Source organism: Planococcus citri, chromosome 1, assembly GCF_950023065.1.
Source record: "Planococcus citri chromosome 1, ihPlaCitr1.1, whole genome shotgun sequence".
Classification (NCBI taxonomy): Eukaryota; Metazoa; Arthropoda; class Insecta; order Hemiptera; family Pseudococcidae; genus Planococcus; species Planococcus citri.
The window spans coordinates 16,129,777-16,147,960 of NC_088677.1; the positions used below are offsets into that span (position 1 = coordinate 16,129,777).

At 35.5% G+C, this 18,184-nt stretch overlaps 4 protein-coding genes across 4 annotated transcripts; 1 reads left to right on the plus strand and 3 right to left on the minus strand.

Annotated features, from left to right (window-relative positions):
• Positions 1–2,313: 2,313 nt before the first annotated feature.
• LOC135848563 (terminal nucleotidyltransferase 4B-like) lies at positions 2,314–8,317 on the minus strand. The gene is made up of 9 exons (XM_065368500.1): positions 7,507–8,317; positions 7,227–7,397; positions 7,014–7,134; positions 6,697–6,933; positions 6,455–6,601; positions 6,185–6,366; positions 5,968–6,103; positions 3,707–3,821; positions 2,314–2,812 (listed from the first exon to the last, which is right to left on the minus strand). Exons 1-9 carry the CDS (start codon positions 7,836–7,838, stop codon positions 2,511–2,513), a joined length of 1,743 nt encoding a protein of 580 aa, XP_065224572.1. The 5' UTR covers positions 7,839–8,317; the 3' UTR covers positions 2,314–2,510.
• A 207-nt stretch (positions 8,318–8,524) lies between these two features.
• On the plus strand, positions 8,525–11,288 carry Pgi (glucose-6-phosphate isomerase). Its single transcript, XM_065368510.1, has 11 exons — positions 8,525–8,804; positions 8,904–8,994; positions 9,065–9,256; positions 9,329–9,409; positions 9,491–9,706; positions 9,784–10,023; positions 10,092–10,231; positions 10,304–10,487; positions 10,564–10,768; positions 10,847–10,913; positions 10,986–11,288. Exons 1-11 carry the CDS (start codon positions 8,683–8,685, stop codon positions 11,116–11,118), a joined length of 1,671 nt encoding a protein of 556 aa, XP_065224582.1. The 5' UTR covers positions 8,525–8,682; the 3' UTR covers positions 11,119–11,288.
• Positions 11,276–14,206, minus strand: Acsf3 (Acyl-CoA synthetase family member 3). Its single transcript, XM_065368489.1, has 9 exons — positions 14,008–14,206; positions 13,562–13,909; positions 13,310–13,497; positions 13,113–13,230; positions 12,891–13,047; positions 12,466–12,812; positions 12,165–12,398; positions 11,902–12,080; positions 11,276–11,664 (listed from the first exon to the last, which is right to left on the minus strand). The coding sequence occupies exons 1-9, from the start codon at positions 14,009–14,011 to the stop codon at positions 11,479–11,481; spliced, it is 1,761 nt and encodes a 586-aa protein (XP_065224561.1). The 5' UTR covers positions 14,012–14,206; the 3' UTR covers positions 11,276–11,478.
• A 477-nt stretch (positions 14,207–14,683) lies between these two features.
• Sac1 (Sac1 phosphatase) lies at positions 14,684–18,122 on the minus strand. The gene is made up of 14 exons (XM_065368478.1): positions 17,973–18,122; positions 17,793–17,871; positions 17,622–17,716; positions 17,345–17,550; positions 17,127–17,258; positions 16,938–17,049; positions 16,645–16,850; positions 16,416–16,571; positions 16,262–16,341; positions 15,861–16,098; positions 15,536–15,772; positions 15,345–15,446; positions 15,125–15,185; positions 14,684–15,053 (listed from the first exon to the last, which is right to left on the minus strand). Exons 2-14 carry the CDS (start codon positions 17,855–17,857, stop codon positions 14,893–14,895), a joined length of 1,851 nt encoding a protein of 616 aa, XP_065224550.1. The 5' UTR covers positions 17,858–17,871; positions 17,973–18,122; the 3' UTR covers positions 14,684–14,892.
• Between the last annotated feature and the right edge of the window lie 62 nt (positions 18,123–18,184).

An 18,184-nucleotide genomic window follows, 5' to 3' on the forward strand; every position in this document is an offset into this window, starting at 1 on the left:
AAACCAGTTTGAATTATTTGACCAAACCGGTTTTTCAATTTGTGGACACCCTGTGCATGGGCCTGAAATTTTCAAAGTCGCTTTTGAAAGCCTTTATTTTTCCCTACTCAACGCCGCTTCATTCATCTCAATAGCTCTTTTCACTTGGAAATAAAAGCCACCGAGCACTACTTTTGTGTCATACTGTAGATTCCCACCACAACCTTTCAAAACATTAGAAGTCCTCCATCTTCAAATAAGATCAGTAAAATTTCAAAAGCTATGCAACTACCCTAGCAGATTCTAGTGGATTTTTAAATCTCCCAAAATCCGCGTAAAATAACATAATGAATTTTTGTTTGAATTGAAATCAGAAATTTTTTTTTATTATTTTATCGCGATGTTACGAGTAAAATTTTTTGCTCCAGCATTCAAATAATTTTTCACGATATCGATCAACGATCAGCATCATCCAAAAATCAGCCCTACCTCGCATCATAATTCTGCGGGAAGAAAACCACATAAAAACGCAGAATTCAACGTTTATTTACATATGTACAAAACACAGTATAATGCTACAACATATGAATACACATTTTGCTGCGGATCACAATAATTATGTGAGGAAGGAAAAAAGCTCGTATTTGTCGCTAAAATAAAACCAAAGGAAAAACTCGTATAAAGTACCACTTATTCCTTAAAAAAAGAAAGAAAAAAAACTCTTAAAAAGTAGTCAACTGAACACGCGTCTGAAAACGGGGAAAGGAAAGTAATACAGGATGGGAGAACGATTAGCGAACAAAAAGAGAAAGAAAAGGGAGCAAAGAACACGATGGGCTTCATATAGTCAACTTCATGGTGGTGTTTTTTCTCACATTTTTCAGGATTATACTTAACACGTAAATGCTACGAGGAATTCTTTAAAAGAAGCTCCTCTTAAACTACAATATATAATAATGAAACAAAAAAACAAGACAAAAAACAAAGAAAATAAAGAAGAAGAAAAAAAACACATATACAATAAAAAATGAAAAAAAAATAATAAAGGCTCACTATAAAATAAATAATCTTCTTACTGAGGAGGAGGAAAAAAAAAGGAAAGGAAAAACAATACTTATAAATACCATCAGGCGTTTCGAAAGAATATTCCGGTAACGTTATCCATATACATATATGTTTTTACTTATTCATTCAGACACACGCTATTTACATTGTCTATTTTATATCCGCTCGAATGAGGTACAATACATATCCGAACCTACCACTATAATTACTCATACTCATCGAAACCTTGGTAATGGCGTACAAAACACTGCGTGGTGTATTCTCCCTTAAATACCTTATTATTTAATGAGATCAACGAACGAACGAACGAAACGATTCGTATAATAAATACTACAAACTACGTAAATTATTGAACAATATTAAATTAAACACGAACGCGTACACCGCTAACGCATCTACATATAGGTACAGCGGAATCAAAAATACAAAACACATTGAAAATCACATTTTTTTTTATAGCAGCAGATTAATAATGGATCATCGAGAATCGACGCGGCGCGGAGCGGCGTTTTGAAAACGATACGACTGTAAATTATTATTCAGTCATTTTGGTAACTTGATAACGTTGCTTATATCCGTCCAGGAGCCAGTTTTCGAGCACTTTTTTGCAATTTTTCCCATACACTTTCAAGCGTAAATTTGCAATCTCGAAAAAAACATCACTTTTTACTCCGAATACTAGGTACATTTCAATGTGTTTTAATAATCATTTTTTTTTGTTTTTCATCCTCACTCGGATTCTCGATCGAATACGTAATTTTGCAAAATCCAAATTCAACAAAAAAAGAAAAAAAATTTAAACTCTCAGTAAGGAAATGAAAGAAGACAAAATAAATAACCGAACAATACGATTTCATGAGGGAAAAAAACGCCATCGATCTATCGAAAATAATTAAATCCCCCTCGTATGAAAATTTTCTACACTTCGTATGGGCTCAAAAAAAAAGAAAAAAAAAAAGAGAAAAACCGAATCTCTCGTTCCAGCGCGTACATTTCGATCGTTTATTACCCTCGTAATCTATTTCCATCCAACTTGGCGAGTGGTAATTGAAAAAATTCGAACATATGCGAGAAAAATTATTACAACAAACAAGGAAAAATTCAATCCGCTCGGATACCTTTTTTTTCAGAATTTTTTTCATCTTTTACTCATTTTTTTTGCGTTTTTATCTATTTTTATCAGTTTTTTAAATAAATTATTTTCTTTTATGTATTGCTTTTCATTGCCGCTTTTGAATAACGATAAAAGGAAAAAAAATGTAAAAAAAAAAAAGAATTAAATCGTTACAGTAGAAAACATCAGTCAATTATTTAGGCGTACTTTTTTTTCATTTTCGTGTTTGGTTTTTTTTACGCGACTATGTTTAGGGGGGCGGGGCGGGGCCGGGCGACGCGACACGTAAATTAACACCGTCACCGACGACGACGCGACCGCCGAAGCAGCAGCAGCAGTGATATCGCCGCTGTTATCTCAAATTGATCTCGGTATTGTTATTACTCTTCTGCCTGGCGTATTGGTTTCGCGTTTTTCTATGATGATGATGCGGTAACGTATGCGGCAATCTATTATGGTGGTATCTGTGGAAAAATATATCGCTATTGCTGATATGCCTTTGGAAGCTGCCGTTCGGTCCAGTCAGCGGGCCGCCGCCGTTTCCGAAATTATGGTTTAATATTGGTAACGACATCGCTCCTATATGATTAGCGTGTTTTTGCAGACCGTGGTGATGCAGCGGAGTATGGCCCAATGTGTTCGACCGAATAAAACCTGTAATAAAAAAAGTAAATCAACCGGGTCGAGTCGATAATTTTGATCGAGTAAAAGTACGCGTCGTCGTTCGAGCAACGAGTCGATAACCTTTCTACTTTAACGCTCTGACGCGTTCCAAACAGAAAACCAAAGATCACGAGCGAATAACTCGTAACGTTTCGAATATGCAATTTCACAAAAATTATAGCCAAGGTCGTTTTAAGAAAAGTCTGTCTACAGCTAAACCCACTAAAACTAACTCGAAACAACCCACAGCACGAAATTCCTGTTACACGAAGACCTCAAGGACACACACGAAAGAATTCAAACTTGGAATCGACACTAAAATGAACTTGAGAGGATCAACAGATGAAAATCATGTGACACACGTTGACGAAAACAGTCGTTTATTCGTTGAGCTTTTTTAACATTACGAGTTAGTAGTATAATAACACTGGTGATGAAAACTGGATCAGCCAAGTCGATAAAATATTAGTATAATAAGAATCTGGCAAAGTGATAATAATTACAGAAAATATACAACACAACATTGGTTCATATCCATATAGATAAATATGAAAGTCGTCGAAACTGTAGATTAAAGACGCCAGCCTTTTCTTTTTTAGAACTCATCGAAAAGAGAGAAAAAAAAACGAAAATCAAAACCGAACCCCAATTCTGATCGTTCCAAAACATTATGCAAAATAAACCCAACGAATAAACTTTGTCAACGCGTTTCCAACGTGGTTTGGAAAAAGACCAAAGGAAAAGGGAGAAACGAGTTAGATAACGAAAAGGGTATGGTATTAAAATGTGTGTACTTTCAGCTATGTATCTAAAATGGCTTGAATTTCGACGCGTACTTCTTTTTAGATGATCTAAATTCGCGTGGTTTGTATTTACGAATCATACCGGGAAAAGGAGGCGAATATCTTAGATTATTTGGACCTCTTCTTTGAAAATGATTTTTTTGATGTATCACCGTAGCGATCGGATCACTAAGTCGGCCATGGCTGCTTTCGGAATCCTGTAAAATAGAACAAAAATACATTATCATTATCTGGAACTATTCAACGTGCTTCAGAACTTTACTAATATTCTCATCGTTTGGGTTAAACTTCCAAAATATATTTTCAGTAGAATTTTTTCAATCACAGAAAGATAAAAACAGGCATGAAATCCATTATTTAATTTTTTTAGTGACTTTAGTGATTGAAAAATAGCGAAGTTCCAACATAGGACTTGCACGAAATTTTCTAAACCGTACAAAGGTAGATCGAAAGATCAGGCAAAAATTTCAAGTGTTAAAGTGCCTATTTCGATTTTTGGTGAATTTTTGAAAAATCAAATTTATGCCAAAAATGAGAAAAAAATCAAAATTTTACCAAATTGACCAAGAAAGCTGAAACTTGGGATATACCCTATTTTCGACATGCTAAATCGATTGGAAACTGTTTTAACCCGTTTTGAGCAGTTCTGGAGCCTCCAGCAGATTTTTGAACCTCGAAATTCCAAACAAAATTTCATCAAATGGAGTTGGAAAGCTCAAATTCATTCCGCAAAATAATTTTGATACAAGAAGTCGACTCCAGCGACTTTTTGAAAATTACTGGAGCCTCCAGGAGATTTTTGAAACTTGAAATTTCTCAAACTTTCATCAATGGAGTTGGAAAGCTTAAATCCATTCCGCAAACTAATTTTGATACGACAAGAATTCGACTCCAGCAGCTTTTTGAAAATTACTGGAGCCTCCAGTAGATGTTTGAAACTTGAAATTTCCCAAAATTTCATCAATGGAGTTGGAAAGCTCAAATTCATTCCGCAAACTAATTTTGATACGACAAGAAATCGACTCCAGCGACTTTTTGATAATTACTGGAGCCTCCAGTAGATTTTTGAAACTTGATGGAGTTGGAAAGCTCAAATTCATTCCGCAAACTAATTTTGATACGACAAGAAGTCGACTCAAGCGACTTTTTAAAAATTACTGGAGCCTCCAGAAGATTTTTGAAACTTGAAATTTCCCACAATTTCATCTTGAATGGAAATGGAAAGCCGAAATTCATTCTGCAAACTAATTTCAATACGTTACGAAGTGGATTGCTGGTGGGTTTGAAGTCGTTTTGGAGCCCCAAGCGATTTTTTGAAAAGTTGTATGGCGTTTTTTTGGAAAATTGAAATTTCCAAAAAGTAGCTGGAAGCTTTAAAACCATTTGAAACCACCATACGGTCGACTTCATATCGTGTTGAAATTAGTTTGCGAAGAAAATTTCAGCTTCCTCACTCCATTTGATGAAATTTTTTGGGAATTTCAAGTTTCAAAAATTTTGTGGAGTCTCCAGTATTTTTCAAAAAATCGCTGGAGGCTTCAAAATGACTTGAACTCACCTAAAGTCGTCTTCAGAGTGTGTTAAAATATAAATGCAGAGTAAATTTCCGATTTCCATCTCCGTTTGATGAAATTTTGGGGAAATTTATAGTTTCAAAAATCTTCTGGAGGCTCCAGAACTGCTCAAAACAGTTTGAAACAATTTCCAAGCGATTTGGCGTGTCGAAAATAGGGCATATCCCAAATTTCAGCTTTCTTGGTCAATTTTGATTTTTTTCTCATTTTTGGCCTAAATTTGATTTTCAAAAATTCACCAAAAATCGAAAAAAGCACTTGAGCACTTGAAATTCTGACAGGTGATAAATTTTTGCCTGATCTTTCAATTTACTTTTGTATGGTTTAGAAAATATCGGCTCTATCCAATCACATCGTCTTACATTTTTGATGTTGAACAGTTGATTTTCAATTTTTTTTTGAAAATGATAATTCTGAAGGATTTTCATGAAAAACATTGATCATTTCCTAAAATTTTGCGCTTTTTGTTTACACGACAAATCTTTTAAAAAAGTGACTAGGTCACTTTTTCTTGGCCATTTCCGCTGAAATAGTGACAAAAGTGACTTGCAAGTGAAATTAGTGATCAAGTCACTTTTCAACTGACCGAATTTCATGCCTACAAAAAGTAAGATTTGAAGACAAGAAACGAACGTAAATCGAAAAAATACACGTCAAAATAAACACCAACCGTAACAAAACGTGAAACCAAACTATTCAAACAAAACCAAATGTGAATTCTAATTCACAATTATTATTCGATATCTGTTCATCGTTCGCAACAACTTACAGAATCTGTAGATGGAAGCGACGCAACCGATCCATCGGTGGAATTAGAAGAAGTGGCAGTGATCGGAAACTTTTTCTGAATCCAATTTCTATAATCGATCACTTTGTCCGTTACACGAATAATTCTACCTAAAATGCTACTCGAAAAAAATACAAAAACCAAAATTATACGACGTTCTACCCCATCAAATCGATCAATTATTACATCTCCTTAATACCTGTTTTTATTACAGTCGACTTCTTGAGAAATGGCTTGATTTAATACGACGTAGGCGTACGCGAAAGCATGTTTCACTTGTAAAGCTCCGTAAGAACCTCGACCAATGTCATTGCCCGGTGTTAGAGGATCTTCGATACTTAATATACTCGGACGATGGCCGTCGATCATATCTCTTTGAAGCTGTAGACGAATCACACAACAACAAAACTTAGCACAGTATTCTTCTCAACAATACGCGCAGATACGAGTGAAAAGCTAGTCAATTTACTTGGTCTTTTGCTATATACGTTCCGCCGTCTTTAACGCTAATGGCAGTATTTAAGTAATTAAATTTACGACCGTATAAGTCTAGAAACTCCATTAATAGTATTCCTAGATTGTAATCCGGTTTGTAGCTATCTTCGAAATGGTGTAACTGAATAAATCGAAAGATACACAAATTAAAATCGGAAATAGTCGAAACCATCGACGATGATGCAAATAAGGTGGAATAATCGAGCGTTAACGCACCTGTAAAAAACTTATGCACATTAATATTAAACTATAGGAAGAAATGCCACCGTGGAAGACTTCGTTAAGATCACGTTGTAACAGGAACTGTTTTAACACCAATACTAATTTTTTAAGTACCGGATACCGGTTGCAAAATTCTTTGATTAGTTCGACTGATTTCACTCCGTTATTCATATTAAAACTGATATCTACTCTGACATCGGATGCGCGATCGCTGAACTTCACAATAGGTACCTGAGGAAAAGACCGAAAGAGTTATTAAAATAATAATGTACTACCAAACGACGAAATTGATCACGACGAATTCGACTTACGGATGCTTTGTCTAACACTTTTACATTATCGTGATCACATATATGATTATTAAGTAGCGCATCTTGAAGAGTTTTCAAGGGTAACTTATCCCATTTACCAATAACAACAATATCGATATCACTGAAACCAAATAAGAAGCAACGATTTAAACGAATTCGTCTCTGAAGAACAAGACGACGACGTACGAAATGCGGATCAAACTAGAGTGATACCTCGTCGGTAAATACAAAGAGGTTTTGAAACTTCCAAAAACTTCGACTTGAGCGTTTGGCCACAGTTTAAGGATGATTGATTTAACGTTTTTAACGACTCTGACACGTAACTCGTGCTCTTCTCTTGTAGCTGACATGTATTCGTAGAATTCGTTGATTTCTTCGTGTAATCTAACCGGACAAAAAATGAAAATAAGAATCAGTTCGGTACAATATACGATAGAAACACGAGTAAACATGAATAATGAAAGTGGTATCGATAAGCGAACGACGATCTTACCCAATGATAGGTCTTTTATCGTACAATCTTCCGGTTCTCCACGGACAACCACCATATTTACCGATCAAGTCATCTTGACATCGATTCATAGCGTAAGTGCTAGCGCGATTATTGGCGTTGTTGGCGTTGTTAATGTTGAGCGGCATTCGTTTATAATTTTCCGGAATATTCTCTATGTTATCGGTATTTTTATAAAAAAAGTTATGTCCATAATCATGTATATTGGCTTTTAGTTGGTCACGATTGAAGATATGAGAATCCCAAATACGCATCCAAAACTCTTTAGCTGGTCCTTCTTGTTCGGGTTGAAACCAACCAATCTGCGGATCCATTTAATAATTCAAGCCACGACCATCATATAAAATTCATATAACAAATCACACCTGAGCGAGTACTATTTTATATATCGAATATCACCGTAGTAAAAACCGCGTTACACAACTTCCATCTGCTCCGACTTGACTTCTAAACGCACAGTTTTCCGAGTACTCCGCAAGCGCAATCTTTATATTACATCCTCCATTTTGAAACTCGATATTGAAATTTTGAAGTGATATCGCTCACAGATAAAAACTATCTCGTGCTGCGTACGAATTTAAAAATTTCAAATATCGCGCGTTGATTGATACGAGAACCCGGCGTCCGTTCGATTGTACGATATAATTATTTCACAATTCCGGTTAATTAAACGAGATCGTATTTTTTATCACTCAGATGATAAAATAAAAATAAACTTTCGGAAAATTTAAATTTTACAATTCGACGAAATTTTTCAAAACTTTCAAATCGGCCAAAAACTGCCAAAAAGTAACTGAATATTTGTCACAAAATTTCGTCACAGATCAAACACCTAACACCGAATTCTTTTTTTTCTCGAAATTTTTTTTTACTCGTTTCTGATTGGCTGAGAATTGTAAACAAAACTATAGGAGCGCTAATGACGGATTTTTTCGAAAATGGTGTCAAGTTCGCGCATGCGCGACAGATTTGTTATCAGATGTTCGTAAACTTTCATTATCTTTCACTTTTGCCCGTCCCCGTACTTGATCTTGACATCGAAATCGGTCAGATTTCAGGTAATAATTACATCATTGAAAATACGATCGAACTTGACTCGAATCACTTCAGTTATCTTTGATTTATCGAACCGATCGTTTCACGTCGTGTTGCAAAAAAATGCCTTATTTGTTAGACGAACCAGCTTGGAAAGCTCTACAGAGCTACTACGATAACAACGGTTCAAAAATTAATATTTTACAGTTGTTCAAACAAGACGCAGCCAGATTCGATAAATTCAGGTTTGTTTTTTTTTTCAAGTTCATTATTGACATTAATTTAACCTTAGCTTCCAAATTTTATATTACCCTAATCTGCGTTCGTTCTGTTTGCTTTTTTAGTTTGAAACTAGACTCACCGGCTGGTCCTGTACTTTTAGATTACTCCAAAAATCGTATAAATGAAGAAATCCTCCAATTACTGTTCAACTTGGTACGTTTCAAAGCCCACCTTTCTCCACGACCACTTCAGTGGGTAAAATAATTCCATTACTTTTTCACAGGCAAGAGCCCGAAAAGTTGAATCATTCCGAGATGAGATGTTCTGCGGTTCGAAGATCAACTTCACCGAAGACAGAGCCGTTTTACATATCGCTCTTCGCCACAAGTGCGCCGAGCCCATTAAAGTCGAAGGCGTCGACGTCATTCCAAAAGTGAACGCTGTCTTAAAACATATTCAAGAATTTACCGACGAGGTGATTGAAATATTCTCCTACTCGAACTCTCTCGCTAACACCGTGAAAACTATAATTATCTGCCTGTTACAGGTATTAAGCCAACGTTGGAAAGGTTACACCGGTAAACCGATCACGGACGTTGTGAATATTGGCATCGGTGGGTCCGATCTCGTTAGTACCGTATTACTTCAACTTCGAACCAGGCGTAATAATCGCTATAGAAAGCTCGAAGCTAAATAATTAATTTTTCAGGGTCCTTTGATGGTAACCGAAGCATTGAAACCGTACTCGAAAGGATTAAATGTACATTTTGTATCCAATGTCGACGGTACTCATTTGGCTGAAACATTGAAAAAGCTCAATCCGGAAACCGTATTATTTATCATCGCTAGCAAAACGTTTACCACCCAGGAGACCATTACGAATGCTACTTCGGCTAAAATATGGTTCTTAGAAAAAGCTAAAGATGTAAGATAACTAATCGATCGCTGCCTGGTTACCTATTCAGTGAATGGTGATTTTATTAATTGAGAACTATTTTACAGCCGAAAGCTGTTGCCAAACATTTCGTAGCGTTGTCAACTAACGAACCGAAAGTCACCGAGTTCGGAATCGATAAAGCGAACATGTTTGAATTCTGGGACTGGGTCGGAGGTCGTTACTCACTATGGTCTGCGATCGGATTATCCATAGCTTTATTCATCGGTTACGAAAACTTCATTAAACTACAAGAAGGCGCTTACTATATGGATCAACATTTCTTAAATACCCCGTTGGAAAAAAACGTAAGCGAAAGAGCTAAAATTGGGAATATCCTAAGACAAAAAGTGAACCATTTTTTTTGTATTTTTAGGCTCCTGTTATCTTAGCTCTGTTGGGTGTCTGGTATCACAATTTCTACGGTGCCGAAACACACGCTTTATTGCCCTACGATCAATACTTGCATCGATTCGCCGCCTATTTCCAACAAGGAGATATGGAATCGAATGGAAAGTGAGTTATTCGATGGACCAACGTTTCAGTTCCATTAGTTTCCGATCTTGATTACGAATAATTTTTTTTTAGGTATATAACGCGAAGCGGAGAACGTGTAAAATACTCGACAGGACCGATTGTCTGGGGTGAACCTGGTACCAACGGACAACACGCGTTTTATCAATTAATTCATCAAGGTACTCGTCTCATACCTGCCGACTTCATCGTACCAGTCCGTACTCATAACCCTGTTCAGAGTGGCCTTCATCATAAAGTACTTCCTCTTGACATTTTTTATCGCCGAAAAATACGTTTCGAATTTACATTAACGTCTTCGTAACGTTTCACAGATTTTACAAGCTAATTTCTTAGCCCAAACTGAAGCCTTAATGAAAGGTAAATCGGCCGAAGAAGCTAAAGTCGAATTACAGAAAAGTGGCATGAATGAAGAAACGATCAAGAAAATCCTTCCTCACAAAGTCTTCGAAGGCAATCGGCCAACTAATTCTATCGTAGTTCCTGAAGTATCACCTTTCATTCTTGGAGCTCTAATAGGTAAGGGCATCCCCCTCTCCCCTTGCACTATCCGATTCTACAAATGTGATGCTCATTTATATTTTATATTTTCTACAGCGATGTACGAACACAAAATCTTTGTCCAAGGAATCATTTGGGATATCAATTCGTTCGATCAATGGGGGTGAGTAATTTCGTTACTTTTCACTTCGTATAGTTAGACCGAAAATTAATTTTCAATTTTTCATCTACACAGAGTGGAACTTGGTAAGCAATTGGCTAAAGCAATCGAACCGGAATTACAAGACAATAACCCCGTCTCCAGTCACGATTCCTCAACCAACGGTTTAATCAACTTTATCAAGCAAATTAGACAAACTCAGCAATAATTTTAATACGTTACCCTGTATTCTACTTTGATTTATTTTAGATCCTGTTGTTTTTTATGTACATATAGTACTGATACATTCGAAAGATTTTAAATTAGCTTAAGTATTTATTGCTTGTCTCGAATTTTTTAAAATTCAAATATCGTTGAAATAAAAATTTATGCTTGTTACGTATTTTTATTATTGAGAATAGTCATTTTTCGTGTACATTCCCCCACGAACCCAATTTTTATCTAATCTTTAAAAATAAATGGAAAATTACCTCGCCCATTAAAGAAACCCGTCTGGAGGTCATTGGCTAGACAATAAACAAATTGAAGAATTTATCAGCAACCGATGCGATAAACCAAAATATGCATCTCATAGAGGAAACATTTTGGCCAGCAACTCTTTTTTGTTCACTTTTCCCATTAAATTGCGAGGTATTTCGGGTACTATTTTCACAGCCACAGGAATCGAATACGAAGGTAACTTACTTTTAGCCCACTCTTTCAAAGATGTCACCGTAATTGGTTCGCTACCGTCTGAAACGATCACAGCAGCAACCTGAAATTATGAACAAAATGAAATAGAAATTTTTCAGAATTGAAACGAAAGTACAGGGTGTTCAGAAAATATTTGGATAAAACTTTACAGTCATTCCTAAATGGGGGAGATTTTTGGAATAGCGCAACATTCAGTTTGGTTGGCTCTAATTATATCTTATTCGAAAAGATCAATTCAAAGAACAAAATCTTTTCGGAACACGTTGTACTGTTGCACCTTACAACTGTGGATACTCACTTGTTGACCCCAAGTTGAATCCGGTAACCCAACTACAGCAATATCTTTAATATTAGGATGTTGCAATAAAATGGTTTCAACGAACAGAGCACTTATTTTATATCCACCACTTTTGATAATATCTACGGAAGACCTGCCGAGGATTTTATATCCACCATCAATATATTGAGCAGTATCACCTGAAAAAATACCAACTTTTATTATAAAAAACCGTACCGTAAGATTCTAAGTTCCAAAGAGACTAAAAATTTGAGATACGAAACCTGTTCTGAACCATCCATCTTTGGTAAATACTTCGGCAGTAACATCAGGTTTTTTCCAATACTGCTTGAACACATTTTCTCCTTTGGTTTGCAGCTCACCAACGTATTTGCTATCTTTAGGAGAAATATTATCACTAGTTACTATTTTGGTACCGAATTCATTTCCTTGGACTAGAACATTATCTTTATCCCATATTCTTACGTTGACACCGGGTAAAGGAGTACCAACGAAACCTGAAAAACCCCTACGTATTAATTCACGAAAACTTGATCGACCACAGGTAGAATTTTTTTCATTTACCTGGTCTACGTTCACCGTGTAATGGATTACTCAACGCCATGTTCATCTCGCTCATTCCATAACGCTCTAATAAACGATGACCGGTGATATGTTCCCATTTTTCGAATATTGGTTCGGGTAATGGAGCCGAACCGCACATCATTAGTCTAATTTTCTGCGAACATGACGCTTTTACATAGCTAACGACTCGGTCCGATGTATTGAGAGATTTCTCGTATTCTTCGATTAATTTCACGTACATCGTTGGTACACCGGTGAACACAGTTATACGTCTAAAGGCGCCGATTTTAACCGCTAGTAAATAATTCCATACTTTTCTAGCTTCGAATTTTGGTAACATGACACATCTGAGAAGATAAATCAGAAACTTAATAATCCCATACACACACATATGTAATAAGACGTGAAGAAATATTATTTTATACCTTGCTCCGCATTGCAAAGGAGTTAGTAAAGCATTGGTGAGACCGTGAACGTGATGTAGAGGAAGAGCATGTAGAATACTATCTTTCGAAGTCCATTCCCAAGCTCGAATCATTGCGTTGACTTGTGCGTGAAGATTTGCATGACTTAAAACAACACCTGAAGAAATTCACTATCAATTAGTAACGATCAAACAACAATTTCAAGAGTAATACGACACGAACCTTTTGGCATAGCTGTTGATCCAGATGTATAAATGATAAGAGCATCTAATTTAGAATAAAGATTAGGATTAAGACCTGCTTTCAAACTAGGCAAGCTTTCAAACTTCCTTTTTTCATTCTACGAGTGAAAAAAATAAGTTAAAATACGTCTTCGTTCATCACTTTACGATCAAACAGGTAACGAAATAAACTGGTACCTCTTCGGCTGTGATTATAGCACTGTTTCTAATATTCTCATCAAAAATTACCATCCGGACTCCGGTTTTTTCGCATATTTTCTGGCATCTTTCAGCGTATTCATTTGTGGTAACTAGAACACTGGTTTCGCTATCCAATAAAAAGTATTCCAACATTTCGTCCGGATGATGAGGATTCAAAGGAACACCTTCAAAATATAAAATATCATTCCACGTATCATTGTAATTTTCAAACTACGATTTTCAACTCACCTATTTGCCCAGTCATCCAGCAAGCCCATAACGTCATAATATAAGAAGCATCGTTTTTGCACAAAAATGATACTCTTTCTTGAACCTTTTCTTCTAAGGCTTCGGTTAAAGTATCGGCCAGCGTTTTACTGCCGTTGAAGACATTTCTATAGGAGTAGTCTCCAAACTGATCAGTTATGGCGATTCTTTCGGGCCATTGAGATGCCAAACGAAAACCAGGTGCTGGAAATTTCAAACTAGATGTTTCCACGATGACATTGTATCGTTGGGCATAATTTCGTCTGGATATTTGACGAAAAGTTGATTGTAAGGTTTTGCAGATGAATGTTCTCGAACAAATACGTATACCTGTGATATTAAAAACATATGCTGGGTTAATTAATTCGGTTTTTCAATTAAATGCAAACTAAACGTAGGTAATAGTGTAATTGGTAGTGTTTTCTTACTCATTTTTGAGCCACAGTAAAGATTCTATCGAAGGAAGTGATGTCTCGAGCAGCTTGTTTACATTTTCAGTCAAACTCTAAAGATTAACTTGACATGAAAAAAATAGAAAAAACAAAATGATTTAGATTTTAAATAATTAAAAAAATATTTTTAAATCAACAAATAAAATCTCAAATCTGAGTGATAAAAACACCGCGTTATCAGTTACCTACCTGTTCAATTCAAAGTGGTGAGGAGGGGGAGGGGATGTGCGCTGTGTTTGTGCGCAGCAGTGTTACACACCTACCAAAACAGAACATCAACTCTTGAAAAATGAAAATTTCCATTTCAATATTTCATTTCCTCAAAAAGTCAAAATAGTCAAAATCATAGAAGAATTAGGATGGTCTTTGAATTACTGTCATCTTCTATCTTCCTTTATGAGCTCAAGTTCATAAATCAACGCTGGAAAGTCTGAAATATTTGTTGCATTAGAGCTTTCCCAATGTTCAATGAACTTTGATATGATTGAAAGAAACTATGAAGTCACCCAGGGAACTCTTGGATTATCATTGAAATTATATCAATTCATTACGATCCTACCCAGTTGACTTGAATCGTTTCAACGTTATCAGACTTTCAGCTCTCAACGTTGATCTTCAAATTAAAAAAAAATCTTCATTTCCAACACAGAAAAAAACAATCAAACCAATAATTTAATTTTAAAAAGTTACCATAAAACTACGATTACGTAAATAATATCATGCACTCGTACAACGAATACAAAAATCATCTCGTACACACTGATAATACAATGCATAATTCATACGAACAACATAAGTACCGTATATAATAAAGCTGTTAAATAGCAATTTTACCTATAAAACTTAATCATCACACATTCGTCAAATTTGACATTTTTCATACAAATATACTCTCTTTAAATCCAAAGGACAGAGCTTCGGATAATCGACGAATTCGTTACCGTAATAAATAATAGCGCTGAACGTTGCGAAGACCATGATGCCCCAGAAAATTATCGATAGCAAGGTGCTCGTGAAATATTCTGCGGAAATGAAATAAAAATGAATTAAAATTGATGATAAAACTATTAATTGAGAAAACAACAATACGAACCTGATGGAAATATGGTATTGGCGAAGAACATAGCTATTGCTATCAATAAAATGATTATAAACTGAAACACGAAACAATATCAATAAATTATCGAGATAATTTCTACGAGAACCACATAAAATTCAAATCCAAAACTTAGATTCTTTGAGTTTCCGGATTTAAAATCAAACCCCTCCAGTACCTGCTTATACAGCGCTGATAAGCACAACCCATAACTCACCATTAGATATTTCCACGATACGGGCGAATCCAAAGGACACTTTTCTGTAACCCCCTCGCCTTCTTTGACTTTATAATTACCGAGTAATAAATCAATGGAATCCTACAATATTTCACAAATATTAGATTTACACCTCCAGTAATAAGTAACAGAGTCAACGACCTTTAACACAAACAGTTTTCGATAATTACCTGCCTGAAGCCATCCTTAAGATTATTCTTATAATACCGTAGCAACGAATTAGCTCCATCTTTCAAAGCACCCAAATGCGTTCTTCGGCCCGTTCTGGTATAATCAGTTTTCAACGCTCCAGTACCCGAATACTGTATCGAAATGTAATCTGCATGATCAGCCCAAACGTTTTGAAACATACGATAAAACTGCGCCTCGTGTTTCACCGGTTTATTCGGGCTGAGTAACTCGAATTGCTGAACAAAACGAGAGCATAATATTGTGTTACTTGAATCGAAAATAATGCGCACGAGATGTAACAATAGAGGCGACAGATCACTCTACTTGTAGCATTGTAGTTAAACTCCTCCAGGCTACAAGGCTTTGAACGACGTTAGTACGGTCGAGGCAGTCGATACAATTTGTCCTAAATACTCCTTCTTGCAAAGAAATGGTTCTTTTGTCTTTATCCATTAGAAAATAATTAAATCGATCTTGTTCGTTTGATAATTTATCGATCAAAGCACCTAGTTTGTGCCACTGCATGTTTTTGCATTCGTGATGGAAGTCGTAGGCTTCGTATCTGTAATTAAATCGCGCTATATTAGTAAAAGGGAAGAGTTTTTTTTTTATCTAGAAATTAGAAAACGAATTTAATTAGTCATAGGTAGCGATTTAATTAACTATAAGTTTAAGCTTACGCAATTTTAATTTAAATTATGGAAATTTGAATTTTCACGTTTTACCTTATTCTTTTATTACCGAGTTCTTCGGTAGCGTTTTTGAATTTCAATTGTAATTCGCCTTCGCGACCTTTATGATCGATCTAAACAAAAATGAAACGATTTTGATATTGAAATGACTTCATTTCATCAGTAGGTAATCGATGAAAAATCTTACCAAATTTATCATCACAATATCACCGTATTCTTCGGTTATTTCTTTAACATGTTTGGAACAAGCTTCCATATGATTTTCGTACGAAATTATGGTAGGTTTTGGTTTCAGTTTCAAATTTGGATACTGATGCCAGAACAAAGGAATGGATCCTCGAATCTGAAAAATTCAATCGTAAAATAACAAATCGCGTGATTTTATTCTCTATTTTCCACTTGGATGTTTTATTTACCTGAACGAAAGAACTTTGAGCACCATCGTACTCGACGATTTGTTCAGTTTCGACAAAATTTGCTACGTCGCCCTTGGAATCGATACCTCTTCTATATAAGCGAGTACCGGCACGACGACAACTTCTTCTAGCGATCAAAGTCCACATAAAAGTTTTCTGTTCATTGGTGCCCTCGTATTCGAATGTGCACGAATTAATCGAAACGACTGAACAAATTAAATTAAGAAAAATACCAATTTTCTACAGCACAACAGTGAAAATTTCAATCTTAAACGTTGAAAAATAAAGGATACATCCATGAATAATTGGCACACAGAACTTATGAAGATCTGGATTAATACAAAACTGATCCAATAGATATCCGTTCCATACAAATCTAGGATCTGCCCTCTTGAACAATGGAATCTATAAATCGAAACAATTTTTTTTTTGTAAATCGCAACCTCAGATATAAACAACATTTAACTGACTTTTTTACTTACGCTGAGGAAATCTGGCGAAGTAGCCCTTAATCTTTGCAAAGTATGAGTAATATCGTACGTGTACGAATAATAGAAATGCGTAGTGCTCAAAATACTACTCAACATACCGCGGTAATTTTTATCCCATTCATCCTACATTAAAAACAATCGCTCAGTAACAAACACTAGTACCCAAACACAAGAGATGTATTATTAGAGAATGGCCCTTTATTATATACCTGTTTTTGACTTAAATGCAACGAAGTTTTCGTAAACTGAATCAAATCTACTTCTTCGATTTGCCAAATATCGTGACCGGATACCTGACCAACGTGTTTACGATTAGTGATTACGACTAGATAGAAACCAGCGACTAGTCGAATTCTGCCCAAAACACCGAATATAGTTCGCATCTTGGCTGATGGCGGAATTTGGCCATTATTTGCTGTAAATTATTACATCGACCAATTAGGTGAAGATCGATTAATTTCATAACTTAAGATTAAAAGTGTTTACTTTGTAAAGACATTTCTTCGGTGACTCGATCGATATAGAGTAAAACGGATTCATTCTCGATGGGTTGCACGTAGTAGCTTTCAGGTGTCGTATATCTGCAGGAATAAAATTAAATATTGTTATAATCACATTATCTTAGAATAGTGAACAATTATTTATTGAAAAACTTACAAATTCAAGCTGTCGTATAATTTGCAACTTTTCGAAGGATCGGATTTTACGTCGCTGATTTCCATTTCGAAACGATTACCTTGATAACGATGGGAAAATTTGATAATAATTCAAAGTTTTTAAAATTTAACCATTAATTTATCATTTCACCACAACGAGAAACGAGTCAAATACTTTTACCTGATATTCCAAACTATTAAATGAAAAAGAACACGATTTAAAGATGAAATTTTCATTAAAATTATTTCATAAGGTTTGAAAAAATTTCATATTCTGCTCAGAAGCAGATAACAGAAAAACAGATGAAAGAAAACAGGTTTGCCAAAACACTAAACGCGAAATACCGTACGACAACAACAAGCTTTTCAAGGACAAGGATTTTGCCTTTTGAA

Bases quoted from the DNA above. Each gene is read 5' to 3' on its own strand.
- LOC135848563 (XM_065368500.1), bottom strand. From the start codon at position 7,838: ATGGATCCGCAGATTGGTTGGTTTCAACCCGAACAAGAAGGACCAGCT. The intron at 6,602-6,696 runs GTGCGTTAACGC...CGATTTATTCAG, and splicing joins TGTGCATAAGTTTTTTACAG to TTACACCATTTCGAAGATAG. The intron at 6,104-6,184 runs GTATTAAGGAGA...TTTTTCGAGTAG, and splicing joins GTCGACTGTAATAAAAACAG to CATTTTAGGTAGAATTATTC.
- Pgi (XM_065368510.1), top strand. From the start codon at position 8,683: ATGCCTTATTTGTTAGACGAACCAGCTTGGAAAGCTCTACAGAGCTAC. The intron at 9,707-9,783 runs GTAAGATAACTA...ACTATTTTACAG, and splicing joins TCTTAGAAAAAGCTAAAGAT to CCGAAAGCTGTTGCCAAACA. The intron at 10,488-10,563 runs GTACTTCCTCTT...AACGTTTCACAG, and splicing joins AGAGTGGCCTTCATCATAAA to ATTTTACAAGCTAATTTCTT.
- Acsf3 (XM_065368489.1), bottom strand. The intron at 12,399-12,465 runs GTAAATGAAAAA...GGGGTTTTTCAG, and splicing joins ACACGGTGAACGTAGACCAG to GTTTCGTTGGTACTCCTTTA. The intron at 11,665-11,901 runs GTGAGTATCCAC...TCATAATTTCAG, and splicing joins ATTCAACTTGGGGTCAACAA to GTTGCTGCTGTGATCGTTTC.
- Sac1 (XM_065368478.1), bottom strand. From the start codon at position 17,857: ATGGAAATCAGCGACGTAAAATCCGATCCTTCGAAAAGTTGCAAATTA. The intron at 16,851-16,937 runs GTATCCTTTATT...TAATTTGTTCAG, and splicing joins TGTGCCAATTATTCATGGAT to TCGTTTCGATTAATTCGTGC. The intron at 16,342-16,415 runs GTAAGATTTTTC...ATTTTTGTTTAG, and splicing joins ATATTGTGATGATAAATTTG to ATCGATCATAAAGGTCGCGA.